General features: G+C 33.7%; 1 protein-coding gene and 1 long non-coding RNA gene across 3 annotated transcripts; one reads left to right on the forward strand and one right to left on the reverse strand.

The window, feature by feature from the left end:
- Window positions 1-891: 891 nt before the first annotated feature.
- LOC111371363 (kinesin-like protein KIN-5D) lies at window positions 892-8,057 on the reverse strand. 2 transcript variants are annotated; one of them, XM_022993303.1, is made up of 23 exons: window positions 7,890-8,057; window positions 7,526-7,757; window positions 7,304-7,433; window positions 6,937-7,092; window positions 6,359-6,835; window positions 6,089-6,186; window positions 5,839-5,995; window positions 5,680-5,749; window positions 5,459-5,535; window positions 5,325-5,378; window positions 5,156-5,236; window positions 4,948-5,059; window positions 4,116-4,202; window positions 3,848-4,023; window positions 3,609-3,770; window positions 3,420-3,527; window positions 3,168-3,326; window positions 2,957-3,040; window positions 2,286-2,491; window positions 2,096-2,197; window positions 1,898-2,007; window positions 1,618-1,769; window positions 892-1,295 (listed from the first exon to the last, which is right to left on the reverse strand). In XM_022993303.1, the coding sequence occupies exons 2-23, from the start codon at window positions 7,699-7,701 to the stop codon at window positions 1,080-1,082; spliced, it is 3,150 nt and encodes a 1,049-aa protein (XP_022849071.1). In that variant the 5' UTR covers window positions 7,702-7,757; window positions 7,890-8,057; the 3' UTR covers window positions 892-1,079. The 2 variants fall into 2 exon arrangements, with proteins under 2 accessions (XP_022849071.1, XP_022849070.1); XM_022993302.1 differs by having other exon boundaries at window positions 1,080-1,295; window positions 7,945-8,057.
- Window positions 3,456-5,717, forward strand: LOC111371364. Its single transcript, XR_002698558.1, has 3 exons — window positions 3,456-3,566; window positions 4,740-4,913; window positions 5,617-5,717. It is a non-coding gene; the product is annotated as an uncharacterized LOC111371364 (long non-coding RNA).
- Window positions 8,058-15,655: the final 7,598 nt, after the last annotated feature.

Genomic DNA, 15,655 nt, shown 5'->3' on the forward strand with positions numbered 1-15,655 from the left:
AAACGAGCGGTTCAAAGGGCGTAGAAGTAGCCCAATGACGCGGGACGGTGACGTTCGGAATCTGACGGGTTGTTCGTAATTCGATTGTTCAATAATTACCAACCGGTGTTCACAGATGTATATGCAAATGTGTATAAACTCGATTTGTGTATTGCAAGTAAAAAGAGGGAGAGTTGAGCAAATGTAGTTCTTTGTATTGATTCTTGCATTAGCATTTTGATATTACACAAGGGAAGTATTTATAGTAGTACATATGAGATGGGAGCCCTTGGATGAAGTGGCACGTGGCCTCATCTCTTTAGTTCGAACATCTTTTCCCAGGTATGGGGCTTGACTTGCTAGCTTGCGGCGCATTTATTACTTGTGCAGGGCCTCCATACTAGTGACAAGACATGACCTTTATGCTTGTGACAAACGTTCCATCAATCATTCGAATAAGATCTGTCCAGGCGATCTCTTGGGAGAAGTGAGAATGGAGGACGTTTCCTTGTGGTTCAGAGGCTCGCGCATCAGCTTCGGGGCTTCGGCCATTTGTCATGATACTTCCACTTGAGGGCCTCAACTGCTTTTAACAGGTTCCAGCAGCCAAGCTTCGGTTCGTAGGCCTCGGTCAATGGGCCTCGGACAAAAGGGAGCATCGGTAGATGGACTTCGGCTCGAAACAGTTCGGATGCAGCCGACCTCGGCATTGTGTGCCACCTCGGCAGGAATGTCCGGGAATCGTCATGAGTGGGTCATTGTCCCAGGTAGGTTGGCTAGGTGTGACAACACGCAACATAACCTACGTCGTTTTTGTTGCTATTGCTTATTACCAATAAATTGAGTAGTTCTAAATATTTTTTTTCCCAACCAGTTAATATATATATCACAATTATTTTGGTTGGTTGTTTGCAAGAATAAATCTTCAATTCAAGACGCGTTGGGAAAAATTTTCTTTGGTTTACTCCAGACCACACAGAATTTCAAAGAACTGAAATTCTATTATATCCCAGGAAACTGGGCTACTCTTTCCTACTACCAATTATTCCGTCCTCTCCCTTCGAAATAAAACTAATCAATAAAATGACACTTCACTCCCTTTAATTGATAGCTGTGAGGGGAACTCGGGAGTCTCTCAAGGAATGGGCAGCCTCTAAAATATGCTTTGCATCTCCATTCACTTGTTTCGATGATTTTGCATCCCAAAATGTCTTTAGCAATTCTTCGAAAGATGGAGTCTGGAGTTCTTCTATAGAAGCAGTACACGGAAGATTATAGGATTTCTTTCTCGGTGTTGAGCATGACGGTTTATCTACCTGCCATGGAAAACAATTCTCATATGAAAAATGATTTTCGCATCCCGATATGTTTCCAAAGACTGGACAAAAATCAACATTTAGGGTATTTTTATTTTTTTCCTTGTCTACTCCATTTTGTTCATTGCTAGATCTACTCATAATTTTGGTGTAATTTTAAGACCATAACTTTCTTACATGCATAACTTTTTTACATGTAGTATGCTTTATGTAGACCTTAATGAAAATATTAGCTTGTACACACTCATATTTTTGTGGAAAAAAAAAAAAATATATATATATATATATATATCATATTGATGCACACATTCGATTTGCTTACCATGTATTCTTCTAGAAGGCATTTTCCTGCATTTTCTGTGATTTCCACAAATTTGTGGTAGTGTCCACTCTTCAGTTCCCTCAAGTCTCCACAACAGGGAACAATCATGGAACGAAGATTGCTATATGCCTCATGGTCAAGTTGTAGGGAACCTGCATGGCTTTCCTAGTTAGATACAGTTATTTTTTATTTTATTTTATTATTTTTTCCCTGTTCGTATCCTCTCTACCGTACACACCATTAAACTGAGAATGGGCGTTAAAAAAAATGGAAAACTTACGGTCAATGGATGAGTGGAGATTCTTGCTTCCAGTGTCTGCATTTTCAACTGCAGATGACACAGAAGAAGAAAATTGTCCACGCAAGATTTGGATGGTGTTTGTTCCTCCTCTATAAGAATACATACACAGAACAAAAGTAGGTAAATGTACATGATCAACATTAAAGTTTGAAAACCATGGAGTTATTACTAACTAACCTGACAATCTCATCCACAGAAGCAACATGTATCTTCTCTAAGCTAAGCAAGGATTCTTGAGCATTGATCCACTGCTGTGCACTCAATGCCGCTTTTTCCATACTGCATATATTGGATCGTAAGCGCATATGTAAGACGTCATTTAGAAAATATCTATCGTGGGAACTATAATTGAGACAATGTAACTTACCAATTCTGAAGAACACCTTCCATATCTTCTTTCTCTCTTGCTACTGAAGATGTATTTTCGAGGTAATGGGATTCAGCCTTCTCCACGTATGCTGTCCATTCTTCTTTGATAGAACAACTGGTGTCTTGCATGATGGACAACTCTTGTTTTAGTCTGTTAGCTCTACTGGTTGCATTTTCTCTAAGTCCATCAATTGCACTTTGAACCTAGGACAAAAGAATAACGTACAGAAGATAAATAGTTGATCATCATCCATCTTGCATAATAAACCAACTTATTCAGATGATCATAATGATAGAATAAGTGGAATTGGAAAGGGTCATTCAACATACAATTAAAGAAACTTAACTAAAGCTATAGTTATGAGCTCAAAGGATTTATTTGGACTAACATATTGTCAATCAAGAACATTTGGGTCTGAGAGAATATTTCTCTAGCCTAAAACATGTAATAGTAAGTCAGTCGAAGTTTAATAGACCGATTAAATTAATTCGTCACTCGTTCTTTTTACATTTTTTTTTTGTCTGTTTATCTATCTTGATGCCCTCAGATACTGTTGCTAGCTATTTGCAGATTATTTGATGCTCAGGATTAATAAAAGTAAATATTAGAACGTAGTAAAGTACATATCCAAGTATTATCAGCACTTTTTTTGGAGTAAGTGCCCTTACCAATTTTCTCTTCCTAGAATTTGAATCAGCAAGCAGCTCTGCTACTTTTTGTAAGAGTTGATTTTCTTCACAGGCAGAAGACTCCTACATAAAATTAGACATCCAGAAAGAAAATAAGTTAAGCATCTTTACCCAGTAAAGTTAAAGAGAGTTTCGGATGGAGGTTAGCCCAAAAGAAAAAGAAAAGTTTTAGTTGGAGGAGCTTAATCACCTCAAATTTCTTTTCAAGTTCAGATAATTTCTGATCATTAGTTGTCTGTGCTTCTTCCATAATTTCACCTATTTTTGAAGCATGCATATCTAAAGTCTTGAAAAAACCGACTGTAATATGGGAAATTGATCTCGTAGTTGCAATTGCTCTGGTATGTGACTGGAAATTGCATGAAAATGTCAACAAATTCCTCTGCTCGAATTGAAACTACAATTGCTATAGATTCTTTTTACGGTTTAAACAAAAGCTAACCTCTCGTTGATGTTGAGCATATGCAGTTAGTTTAGTCTTTTGACTGCGCAAATTATTTTGAAGATCTCGAAGTAACATACCAGCCTCGGAACCAATTCCTTTGAAGAGCTGCATTATATGTACCGAAATCAACTAGAAGCTTAACAAGTAAGGTTCTCTCCTTCACAGTGATCAAGTATAAATTCTTACCTCCTCTAAAGCTGAGGAATGTTTAGAAACTTTAGAATTCAAACGACCAAAAGTCAACCCGGAGTTTTCATCAAATTCCCCTGCTAAATCATCTAAAGCTTTGATACCAGAACTGTACATTATTTTCAACTTTTCTAGTCGACCTTGGAGCTCTTCAGTAGCCTAGTAGAAGTATAGTAAATGGTAAACAGTGGAGTAAGAGTAACATAATAAGATTTCACTGTCTGAGTAAAATATACCTCAGTCTTTTTTGTTACAAATGACTGCATGTCTTCCTCCATTTCCTTTAGTAGTCGTTCTTGTTGCATAGTCGAAGTGGCCACAGTCTTATGCAAGATTTCAAGTTGCTGAGTCAATTGGGATTGGAAATTCTGGACAAGAATTCTGTTGTCATCTTCTAGGTTGTCCTTCCGCTCTGTAAGTCAGCCATACGTGAGAAAATCATAGGACAATTAGAACTTCAGTAGAAAAGACGTTAGTATCTCAAATATTTCAAAACTAGCATACCTATTTTACTGAACAGATTAGACACATCTGATGAAGCATTTTCTAGTTCTGCTCGAAGTTCAAGTGCCTGCTTGATCAGAGCTTTCTCTGATTGAAGATAACCATACAGAAAAAGTCATACAGCTATGACAACATGATGGATTCCCTACTGCTAATCTAACACAAGAAGCCTTGGTATAATTTATGCAAACAGGTTTGAGAAAATTATAGTGAGCTGTAAAACAACGGCAGCACATTAATGCATGACCAGTGACACTATTCTGCAAAGTCAGCTTAGTCATGTGAAATTTGGAATAAGATCAATTTAGTTGTGTCCACCAAAGTTAGGGCATTTAAGGCACACTCGGTGTCTGGGGATAAAATTGGATAGAATTGTAGACCAAGGATATGGACACTGAAGAACCCACTAAAGAACATGTATCTACTACTTGAATTTTTTTCTTTTGTTTTTGATAACTTGATGAATTAATATTGAACAACACAGTTTGTTATATCTGGCATAACGATGTCATTTGATTATCATTTTTAATGGATATACGAATGTTTTGTTTGGCATGATCTAAAATTTTCTTCGTTTATTCATCACCTAAATTCATGTTTTCAACCTGATGTTTCCTATTGCAGGTCTTGGGGAAATTTCAATTAGAATAACATTTCATATTCATGAATCATGTATACTAAGGACAAAAAGCACAGAAAAAAGAAGAGTCAACATAAGACCAAAAATGACACATAAGAAGTACATGGGGTGACATATAGTCGACATGAAATTGGTGACTATTAGCAGTGGGAAGTAAGGTAACGAAGAGTTTGCAAGGGATAAAAACCCTACCAGACTCAAGTAAATTGGATATCAGATATTCCTTTTCTTTTATTGTGACATGTGCCTGTCTATGTCTCTCTCCAAGATCAAGCAATGAATGCTCAGTTTCCTGTAGCTTTTTCTGAATTATAATAGACAAAAAACAGGTAGTTACTGATGTGACAAGCAGAAGGGTAAAGGTATCTTATTTTGGAAAAGGCAGATATACAAAATTTACCTCCTTTTTTTCAAGTTTATCACTTAATTCCGCAGTCCACTGTTGCTGAGAATTGTACAATTCTTGGAGCTCCTCCAATTGCTATGCAGAAAGTTTAGTATCATGTCAAACTTTTTAATAGCAACCACAGAAATATATAGTTGGTGAGCAATTGATACATTCATGGTACCTTGTCCCTAGATTCCAAATCAAATTCCATCCTCTCTATCTTTTCAGACATCGCCTGCAAGAAGAGAGTATTCAAGTATTTGAATGTCAAGGTCTCTTGGGTAAATACATTTCATTGTTAGATAAAGTGCAAACCTTCTTTTCTGCCTCATCCTGGAGATAGCAATCTCTTGGTATATAGATTCCGTTCCTCTCTCTTGCAGCATACACCTCTTTTCACCATAAAATTGTTGTAAGGAACTTATAAAAACCATCAAGAAAAATGCATGCATGAGATTTCAATTTTCTTGCAGGACTCATCCGAAGATGAATAAAAGCTGGGCGCGCGCACACATAGGGAGAAAGCAATCAAGAACCTTGCTTCAGTCGGTCAATTTCTGAGTACAAATCCTTGATCAATGCAGATTTCATCATCTTCTGATTAACCTGAGATAATAACCACGTTCTTTAAGTACCAGTTCAGAGAAATTGGGAGCGGTGCATTTGTGGATAGTGACATTGCCAAGAGTACTGACCTCCGGTTTGTTCTTTATGTTCTTGGCACGGTGAGCATAATCTAAAGTGCTGAGTGTCTCTTCTAAACTGTGAATGGAGGGTGATATAGTGGCAATTATACATGTCTTTGTTTTCCCTCCCAAGGAATCTCTTAGCAACCTTGTCAATTTGCTATCCCTGAAATTTGAAAGCAACATAAATTACATATTATACATTTACTTACACGCTTTGGTACTGTAACACAGAGGAGAAAATGATAAAAACCTATACCTATATGGTATATGACCGGAGTGCTCCACCAAATTATTTATCACACGGCCAAGTGTCAGCAAGCTCTTGTTAATCTCACCAGCTTCCCTTGCTCTACCCTGCAAAAGCCGTTTACATCATCACATGCGGGAGCAGAATGTTATTACAATATACCCATCAAATTCTTAAATATTATTAACTCAGTATAGTAATTAGTACAGCTACACATTTTACAAATGTGTGAAATATCATCACAACTTAGCAGTGATATGATACTATGCGAATCCTGACCTCTCTAGCTCCAGAACGAGAAATATTCTCTGAGCCAGCAAGGTCAACAAGATTGAGCTTCCCACATTTGATCATCTCCTCTCCTTCTGGGGTGCACTCCTTGATATGAATTGTGATAGAAATAATAGAGTGAGAACGGCTGCTCTGTTTGTTTAGAAGTGTCTCTGCCGTTCTCCTTTTAGCAGAACCTTTCTCCAGGATTCTATATATTTCATTTGCAGTGGTCACATTTTCCTCTTCCAATCCTCTAACAAAAACACCACCTTTACCATCCTCCATGAGTGCTATCGGTTTCTTGGATTTGTCTTCTGTGAATTTTGAACATTCCTCTGGTGCCAAAAGATCTGTTATCTCCTCATTGTACAGCTCCAAAAATGTTACTTTCATGTTATACTCTGCATTTTGAGCCTCTAATATATCGAAAATTTGTCGAACAGCTCTTGGAATAACACCTGCATCATTTGGAAATTCCCCAATCTAAATGGGAAGAAAAATCAAATTACTAACACAGAGTTGATAAACATTAGCGTATAAAATACTATACCAATATGGTTTATTGTAAAGAAAAAAACCCAAACCTTTTTCCTTGCTCCACCCTCCATTGTGTAAGTCTTCCCAGTTCCTGTCTGCCCATAGGCAAATATGGTGCAATTATAGCCCGCTAGAACTTCACAGACCATGGGGCACACCGCTTGGTCATATATCTCTTTTTGCTTGGAAGACGGACCAAACACCTAAACGAAGAAAAAAATCAGGAAATGCAAGAAATCATAATAAAAAAACAACAAAGTCAGCTTAATTATTTAATGCAGAACACGGAGTCTTGAAGCTCTGAAATGGGATCAATTACCAAAATATTGCAGTTATTAATTATCTCATCCTCACACTTTATATTGAATAGAAGATAATTTAAGAAGACGATATTAGCAGGTAAGTGTGGAAAACCTTGTCAAATTGAAAAGTTCTATCAATCTGCTTATTAGCAATATTCTGAACTGCGCAAACTTCTCTTCTGTTCTCATTGCAAGAAATAACCACCGGGGTGTGCAACCTCATCTCATCTGCACTCAATGGCCTAAAGAGAAAATTCACAGAAGTCATCAATTTCATTTAATCCAGTCAATCCCCGAACAAAAAATACAAAGTAAAAACTGTTAATCAACTCACCGGCAGCGCAGTACGACCTGTACATTGACGCCTTTATCCTTATCATGCTTCCCACTCATATTCCCCTCAGCCGATCGCAGATCTCTCACCGCCTTATCACTCGACCGCGGCGTATGTGACGGAGATATAGGCACAATTCCTCCTCCTCCCCCTCTCTGTGAAGCTGAAGGCTCCATTTCTTTACAATCAATTACTCTCCAAATCTCACTACTTTATTTTCTTCTCCTTTACTCTTTACAGCACAAAAAGTAGAATCAGTCAACTCAATAAAAAATTTGAAAAAATAAGAAATACATTGAAGAGGACGATTCATTGATGTTCATAAAAATGACAAGGCATACATCATACATGAATGGACTCTTACAGTGGATTTGAATTTAGAAGGCCGTCAGCAGAATATAAGCTTGAAGAATACGAACCTTGAATCCAAATGGCTATGATATAGAAACCAGATAGTAACAAGAGAGAGAGTTTATAGAAGTAGTGGATTTTCCTAGGTTAAAATATAGATACAGTGGAGAGAGAGGACGAAATATGGCCGTTATGGAGTGTTTGAATTTTGTTAAATATCCCGTTAAATACTGGACTACTTTTTGCTCCCTCAAAGAAAAATGAGTTTTAAAATAAGGAATTTTTAAAGAATGCCTAATTTAAAAAGTAAGAAATTTTTTTTTTAAATCTCGTTTGACTCCTATTAAATTTTATTTTATTTTTCTCTTTCATATTCTTAATTACACAATCTTCCATAAAATTTCATTACGCGTAAATCGAAAATTTTCCTTCTTTGTTTAAGATAAAACAAGATTATTTTGAATTCAAATTATTTATTATTTCTTGCTGCCAATTTCCAGACAAATTAGGATAAGTATTTCAATACTAGTGAAAATGTTATCTTTGTTGTTTCTTTTTTTTAGAAAGTAATTAATAATTATAAGAATTATTAAGAAATATTTTATTGACACCAATGCTCAAAGAATTGCTCATTTGATAAGAATAAGAAAATAAAATTTTAAAAACTTCAAGGACACATTTGACTCAAGTGGAATTCAAAATATACTAAAGTCGTGAAAATATAAAACTTGTGGGAGGGTATAATATTGTTTAGTTGATCATTCTTACTTATTGATAAAGAATGGTACCCTTCTTTTGATCGATAATTGTGAAATTAACTGAACTGAATAATATAAAAATATGTATAATAAAATTTGTAACTATTACACTCAAAATCCATTTTTTTTGAGCCTAATAACTAATGGTAGAAATGTAAGGTAAAACATTAAGTCCCCGTTCGTTTCCTATTATTTGCCCACTAAAATGAAAATTATGATCGTTATCAATCACTTCAAGTTATCACATTTGACTTTCTATCTTTTGTATGGGATCCGTAACGACTATATTTTTCATTCTCATTTCTATATTAATATATTAATGTGTATCAAAAAGGACTTAAAAAAAATAATGATAAAATGCGATGATAATAGAAAAATTTTGGGCTTTGTGTTTTGGCATAAAAATGAGCCCCACACGATAAAGGTTGATGTGATTTGGCACATGCCTTTTAGGTAACATGGGAGAGCCTCAATAATTTATAATTAAAATTACCTTCTTCCCCTTTAGTTTAGTTATAATTTACTATACTATTTCAGTTGATCATTCTTACTCATGGATAAAGAATGGTACACTTCTTTTGATCGATAATTGTGAAATTAACTGAACTGAATAATATAAGAAAATGTATAATTTAATTTTACACTCAAAATCCAAGTTTTTGAACCTAATAACTAATGGTAGAAATGTAAGGTATAACATCAAAATAAAAATAAAAAAAGTGATGATAATAGAAAAATTTTAGGCTTTGTGTTTTGGTATAAAAAATGGAGTGATGATACATGTATAGGTACAGGACCCGTACCGATCACTTACATACACGAGGTGGGCAGGGGATTTTTTTTTTAAATACAAATGGGTCCCACGTGGGACCCATTATTTGTGAGTTTTCGTAGGCCTGTACATCCAACAGTGCTGTAAAAGATGACCCCCCAAACGATAAAGAGTGATGTGATTTGGCACATGCCTTTTAGATAGCATGGGTGAGCCTCAATAATTTATAATTAAAATTATCTTCTTCCCCTTTAGTTTAGTTATAATTTAGGTGGTGTTTGAGAATGATTTTTCACCTCAAAAAATTGATTTTTGCACCATTATTTCACTATTTCAATTGTAAAATTTGACTTCTTCTATCACAGGTTGTCCCCACTTTTCTTTTAACGATCAAAAAATTAATTCTGAAAATCGCTCTCAAACAGGGCTTTACTATACTATTTTAAATGACAATTTTTGTATTTATTGAACTATTCTTCAATTTTACTTCTTTTCTTTTTTGGCATTTTCTGATTTTATAATGTAAGTGTTTAACAAGTCAAATTTATAAATTGATTCTTTCTATAAGTGTTTCCTTTTTCTTCAATCTATTACTTTTTTATTTTAATATTTATAATGAATTTGATTGTTTTTTCCTTAATACTTGATTCAAAATAAAGATATACTTACGCCCTGTTTGGCAATCATTTTTTTTTCAAAATACATTTTTCTCTCTCTTCTTTTCAACCACACATTCTTTATTAAAATAATATTACACGTAAATCAAAAAATTTTTCTTATTTTTCAACCACACATTTTCCATCAATTTACTATTCAAAAATGCATTTTCACATAAAAATTCCTACCAAACTCCCTCTTAAAATTTTAGTCAAAAAGAGATTTCAAACACTTGACCTATTTTTCAAATGCAACTTATTAACACTTTAAGCCACTGTTTGTTTCTTATTCTTTCCTAATTAAAATGAGGAATATGATCATTATACATCACATCAAGCCACCAAATTTGAATTTCTATCTCTTATATGGAACTCATAACGACTATCTTTTTCATTCTCATTTTTACAAAAATGGGAAACAAGCTTAGTTTATCATAAAATTGAAATTAGCTACCCGAATTCCCCTTCTTTTTTTCGCCATTCATCCAATCTATTACTATGTCTAACGAAAATTCAATGCAAATGTGTTGTATATACACATTTGTGTACAAATAGAAGTGTGTGAATGAAAAATTTGTCATTTTCATCTCCAATTTTTGTGTGAAAAAAGGATAAATAAAGGAAGAAGTAGAATGAGCAACGTAAACGAAAAAGTTTTAAAAAACTATAAACTACATCTCTTTTTGGCAAGAAACGTGTCTTTAAATATTTAAAAGACTTCTGATCCGAAAGCTATATCTATTCCATACCTTTTCATCATACAATTTGATTAAAATTCATAACTTTTATTAAAGGTAATAACCCTTAATTAGATAAATGGTTGCATCCAAAGGGCCTTCACCTTTATTCGGGCGATATGTTTAGTATGCATTACTCCACCCTTTTTCACTAACCATTAAAATGAAAGAGGTTTTGTTAGCTTTAGTTTCTCAACTCTCTTTACCAAAGCAAAAAAAATCCCCAAAACTTGAACTTTACCATTCACATGCCCATTTCTCCGTAAAGTCTGAAATTGGAGTTGGCATTCTTTATCCAAAGTTTTTCCAATTCTTTTGGTTCCTTGACGACTTGTTGAGTCGATGGACGGTGATATAACACTGGATAAATAGTATTTAAGAAAAAAAATTAAAATTTGATTTTAGATAGTATCTAATCATGTCAAACGATACTCAAGTCTAAGTCATCAATTGGAAGATATGCAAGTCTAACTGCGATGATTTATACAATAATAAATCAAGTCTTATTTCTAATAAATTTGAAACTGGCTATATTTAAATTATTTTACGTCACCCTATTTTGTTCACGTCATGGATAATTAAGTTGAGAAAAGATAATTGCATTTTTGTATGATGGTCCTAAAATTGAAATATCATCTGAAAACCTTAGTATTTTAGACATAACTCGAAAACAATTGTGGGATTAAAAGGATTTGAAAACTTAATTTTATGAAGTATTGTTAAAAATCAAAACTAAGTGATTTCGAAAAAGGAAAAAGAAAATTAAAAAAAAAAAATCAAAACTGAGTACAAACCATAGCTTCATTACCAATGGAATTGGGTCGTTATAGATCGATTTAGCGTAGCCCAACCCATAGCATCACTACTACCGTGAAGGACTCGATCCAAAATGTTGACCAACAAGGCCCATTAATGTATATGGAAAATGTAGATTACATGAAGCCCCCCTGTTCGAGACTCATTTTTGAGTTAAAATGTTTTTTGGAATAGTAATATTTTGAAAAATATATAATTAAAAATGAAGAAAAAGTTTTGAATTTACGTGTAAAATTATTTTATGGCAAAATGTGGTTGAAAATGGTTTATAATTAGATCTTATTTCAATTGTTGAAGTGTCACGACAATGCTTAAGTAACCTGTAGTTTTGCTTTCGTCTATTGAGTTAGTGCGTTTCTTAAGTAATGTGGAGTTTTGCTTGTGCATTTCTTTTGGTGAAGAATCAAGTTAGAGAAGCAGGTGAAACAAGTTGATCTAATATACTTTCAAATGCATGCACCTTTCACCCGTATTATTCAAAAGTCGATGAACATATGTATACATTAGCCAAAAATAAGCCATATATTTGTATCATGTGTTTGTTATATTATATAAATAAACAAAATTACTAGAATCAAACTCTTAACTAATGAGAATGACAAAGGAAACTATTTTTGTGCCTTAGTTCAGTCCTAGGATATAGAGTTGTAAAGTAGGCGGAACTTACTTGATCCAACCCAAATTTTGACATGGTCCTAGCATTCTTCCATGAGAGATCCACATGAAAGACCAATGACCACAAAATGGTTGTTAGTTTGCAAACGGTCCAAGAGAATGATCAACATGTACAATACTTCGATACTTTTCGAACAGAGTTCATGATGGGACCCGCTCAGTTCATTTAGCGCCTATTTTTTATTTAGCTAAAAAATAGATTTTTAGTAAATATTAATAAAAGTTGATGAAATAAAAAGTTGTGGATTTCAAAAAATGTGTACTTGTAATGAATTCGAAAAAGAAAAATGAATTTTAAAAATTGGAACATAGGTTTAATCACATCAATTAAAAACCTAAACCATTTCCATCCCCCAACCCACAAGCAAAGAAATTGAAGTTGAACTTCTCCAAATTTTGATAGATGAGACACTAGTTGACTTTAATCCCAAAAGCCGATTATTTAGCTACAAGAGACGCTTCTTTTATTGTGGAAAATGTACAAATGAAAATGACCATAGTGCTTTATTTACCTGTCTCCAACTTAATAACACCCTTTTATCACTTCTTAGTTTCTCTTCATCATTTTATCACTCTACAATTTAGAGCTTTATACTCAAAAGTAGTCAAGATTTGATGCCTATATGGGTTGGGGAAAGTACTACCACAACGTAGACAATCACTTGCTCTAAAATAATTACAAATATAGTATTTTATAATGTTTGAGGATATTTCGCACATCATATGTTGAACTAAAAAATGATGGCACATTGGGACTTACCAAGTAGACGTAGCAATTGAGATCAAGTTGAAGGGTCGAAGTCAAGTTGTATAAAAATATTTAACTCAGCAAAAATCAACACATCCTATAAAAGAATCTAATTTCGATATTACGTGGTTTACCTTATAAATATGGAGATGTACTTTTTATATAGGGCAACTATCATATGTCAACCTTTTAGTGCAAAGAGATGTGATCTACTTTCACATAGTACTTTAGCCATCGTCCCTATTTCAATTCACCACTTCATTGTAACTAAATGATTTCGAAAAATTCTACCATTTGTTTTCAAGACGATCCCTTCTTGCAGAAATCCAACTCTCTAACAATCACCATTTTATAGATTCTTTTACTATTTCTGATTTTGAACATTGATAAGAGACACCTTGTAGACATGGGCATTCAGTGTGATGCTTCATATATTTAATAAAATCGTGAAAAAATAAAAATTTTCTAGTGCTTTTTGAGCAGTAAGCAATTCTTTGGATGTAATAATTTTGCATAGTTTGGACTTGGTTATTGACCAACCCAAAAACGAAACGTTCAATACTCTATGGTCAGTTACTTGTGCATTGTAGTCTCCACTTTCATCATTTCACAATCTGGGGTCCCATTTTCAGGAGAATATACAGACATGGAAAATAGATAGAGGCTTACATAATTGGGACACATTCAAAATGTTCATGATGACATTGGAGTAGACCGTGTATTGGATCTCGAGTTACTTCAAATCGAATTATGTTGATTCATCTCGTCAAAGATAAAATTTAAAGAGATATACTTGATTATTTTTACGTAATTGATCTTTGCTGTAGTTTATTTATGACCTTATGCACTTGTCAAACCTTGGTTCAAAAAATGAATCTAGTCTACATGGAGAATGTATGTCAATGGTAAAATCTTGATAAACATACGTGATCTATCTCTATCAATTTAAATTTTTAGACAAAATGATACATAAATGTTCAAATCTAACACAAAACTATAATTATGTCAGCTAATTAATACAACAAAAGATTTCGAAAAACTTGCAAACAATTTGTATAAACACAGTGTTAAAGGATGAAATCTAACATTAACTAATCTATAAGGATTTTTACTACTCTCAATCATGTTGACATTTTAAGATGGAATACAAAAGCAATTTAATTTGTCAAAGCTCAAATTAACAATCAGATTTCTACGTTGTTTTCAAACAAGCCACCATCTCATTAGGACATGTCAGGATATTTCAAATAAATATATAAGAACTATAGGATGCCTAGATAAAATGTCAATGGCTAAAGCTTGTTTAGTAAGGTACGTTTACCTTGACAAGTCTCTAAAGTGACATCAATATGACAAAAACAATGATGTTAGAGACCCTCTTTTAATCGGATGGTGTCTCAAGTAGATGTTCAAATTAACACAATGGAGAGAGAGTATCGAAGTTCCCAAAAAGTGTTTAATGCAAATGGGAGTCATGGTTACAAAAAAAAAAAAAATAGATATATCAAGAGCTCCCGAATGAGACATATAACGATATATATAATTAGGCAATGTTTAAAATATTATTTGTTTGATTAGTCAAAAAAATCATTTAACTTGTACATTAATAGAATCTTACAATCTATTTAAGTACGCTCATGTCATTCTATGACTAATGATTAAATTAAGTTTGATCAGCCCTAATCTATGACTAATGATTGTTATATAGCATAGGCATGTTGCATGTTAATTATTTTTAAAAGTAAAATGGTGGGGTCTCATTATGTTTTATAGTCAAATTGTAAATTGGGTACGAATCAATGTCTCACGAGGCAGATTTTGAGCATAAACCTTGAAAGATGATCGTGAGTTTTTTTTTTTTTTTTCCTTCCTATTACACTGTTGACTGTGTGAGAGTGTGTGTTCCCAAAGTTGATTATTGACAGTTAATTAAAAAGCTAAAAAGGAGAATTAATTTAAAAGTGAATCTATTTGTTATGAACCAAGAATAAACAAGAAAAAGATTATTGTTTAATAGCTTGTTGCTTATAATCACGGCCAAAAATGCATTAGTGTTTGGCAAGGAGAATGAAAGTATACACTGTGAACGAGGCTTGAATATTCAATGAAAAGCTTAAGAACTATGAGATTTCTCTAAATGCACCTTCGACATGCACAGATCGATTTTAGAACTGTGTTCAATAATCATAGGAATTCTCTAGAAGGAATTGAAGTGATGAGTTTCTTGATCTACTGTGAAGAGATTTTTTGCATACAATTATCACACTTCTATAACTTATATTTACTTTTGAATAATTCTTAATGTACATTATGGTGTCCATAATGTACCCATAGTACAACTCTTTATTTTTACCATTGCAAATGCTAAATGGCATGCAAATCAAGTCCTTAGTTCATGCAATGAAACTTCTCCTTTAGGGCATCACTTTCAATTGTTCAAATTGCATATACCTCTCAAATTGCAAGAACTTAATGACAGCACAGACAAAAAGAATTAGCAAGTCAACTCCTCTCAGAGAATGACGTCATCCTCTCCATCAACTTCCAACTTGTCCTAAAACCTTTAAGAAGACTTCACATGCCTAATAGTTTTCATCAAACCTTCTCCCCCCCCCCC

The sequence above is a fragment of the Olea europaea genome, chromosome 22, assembly GCF_002742605.1.
Source record: "Olea europaea var. sylvestris chromosome 22, O_europaea_v1, whole genome shotgun sequence".
Lineage (NCBI taxonomy): Eukaryota > Viridiplantae > Streptophyta > Magnoliopsida > Lamiales > Oleaceae > Olea > Olea europaea.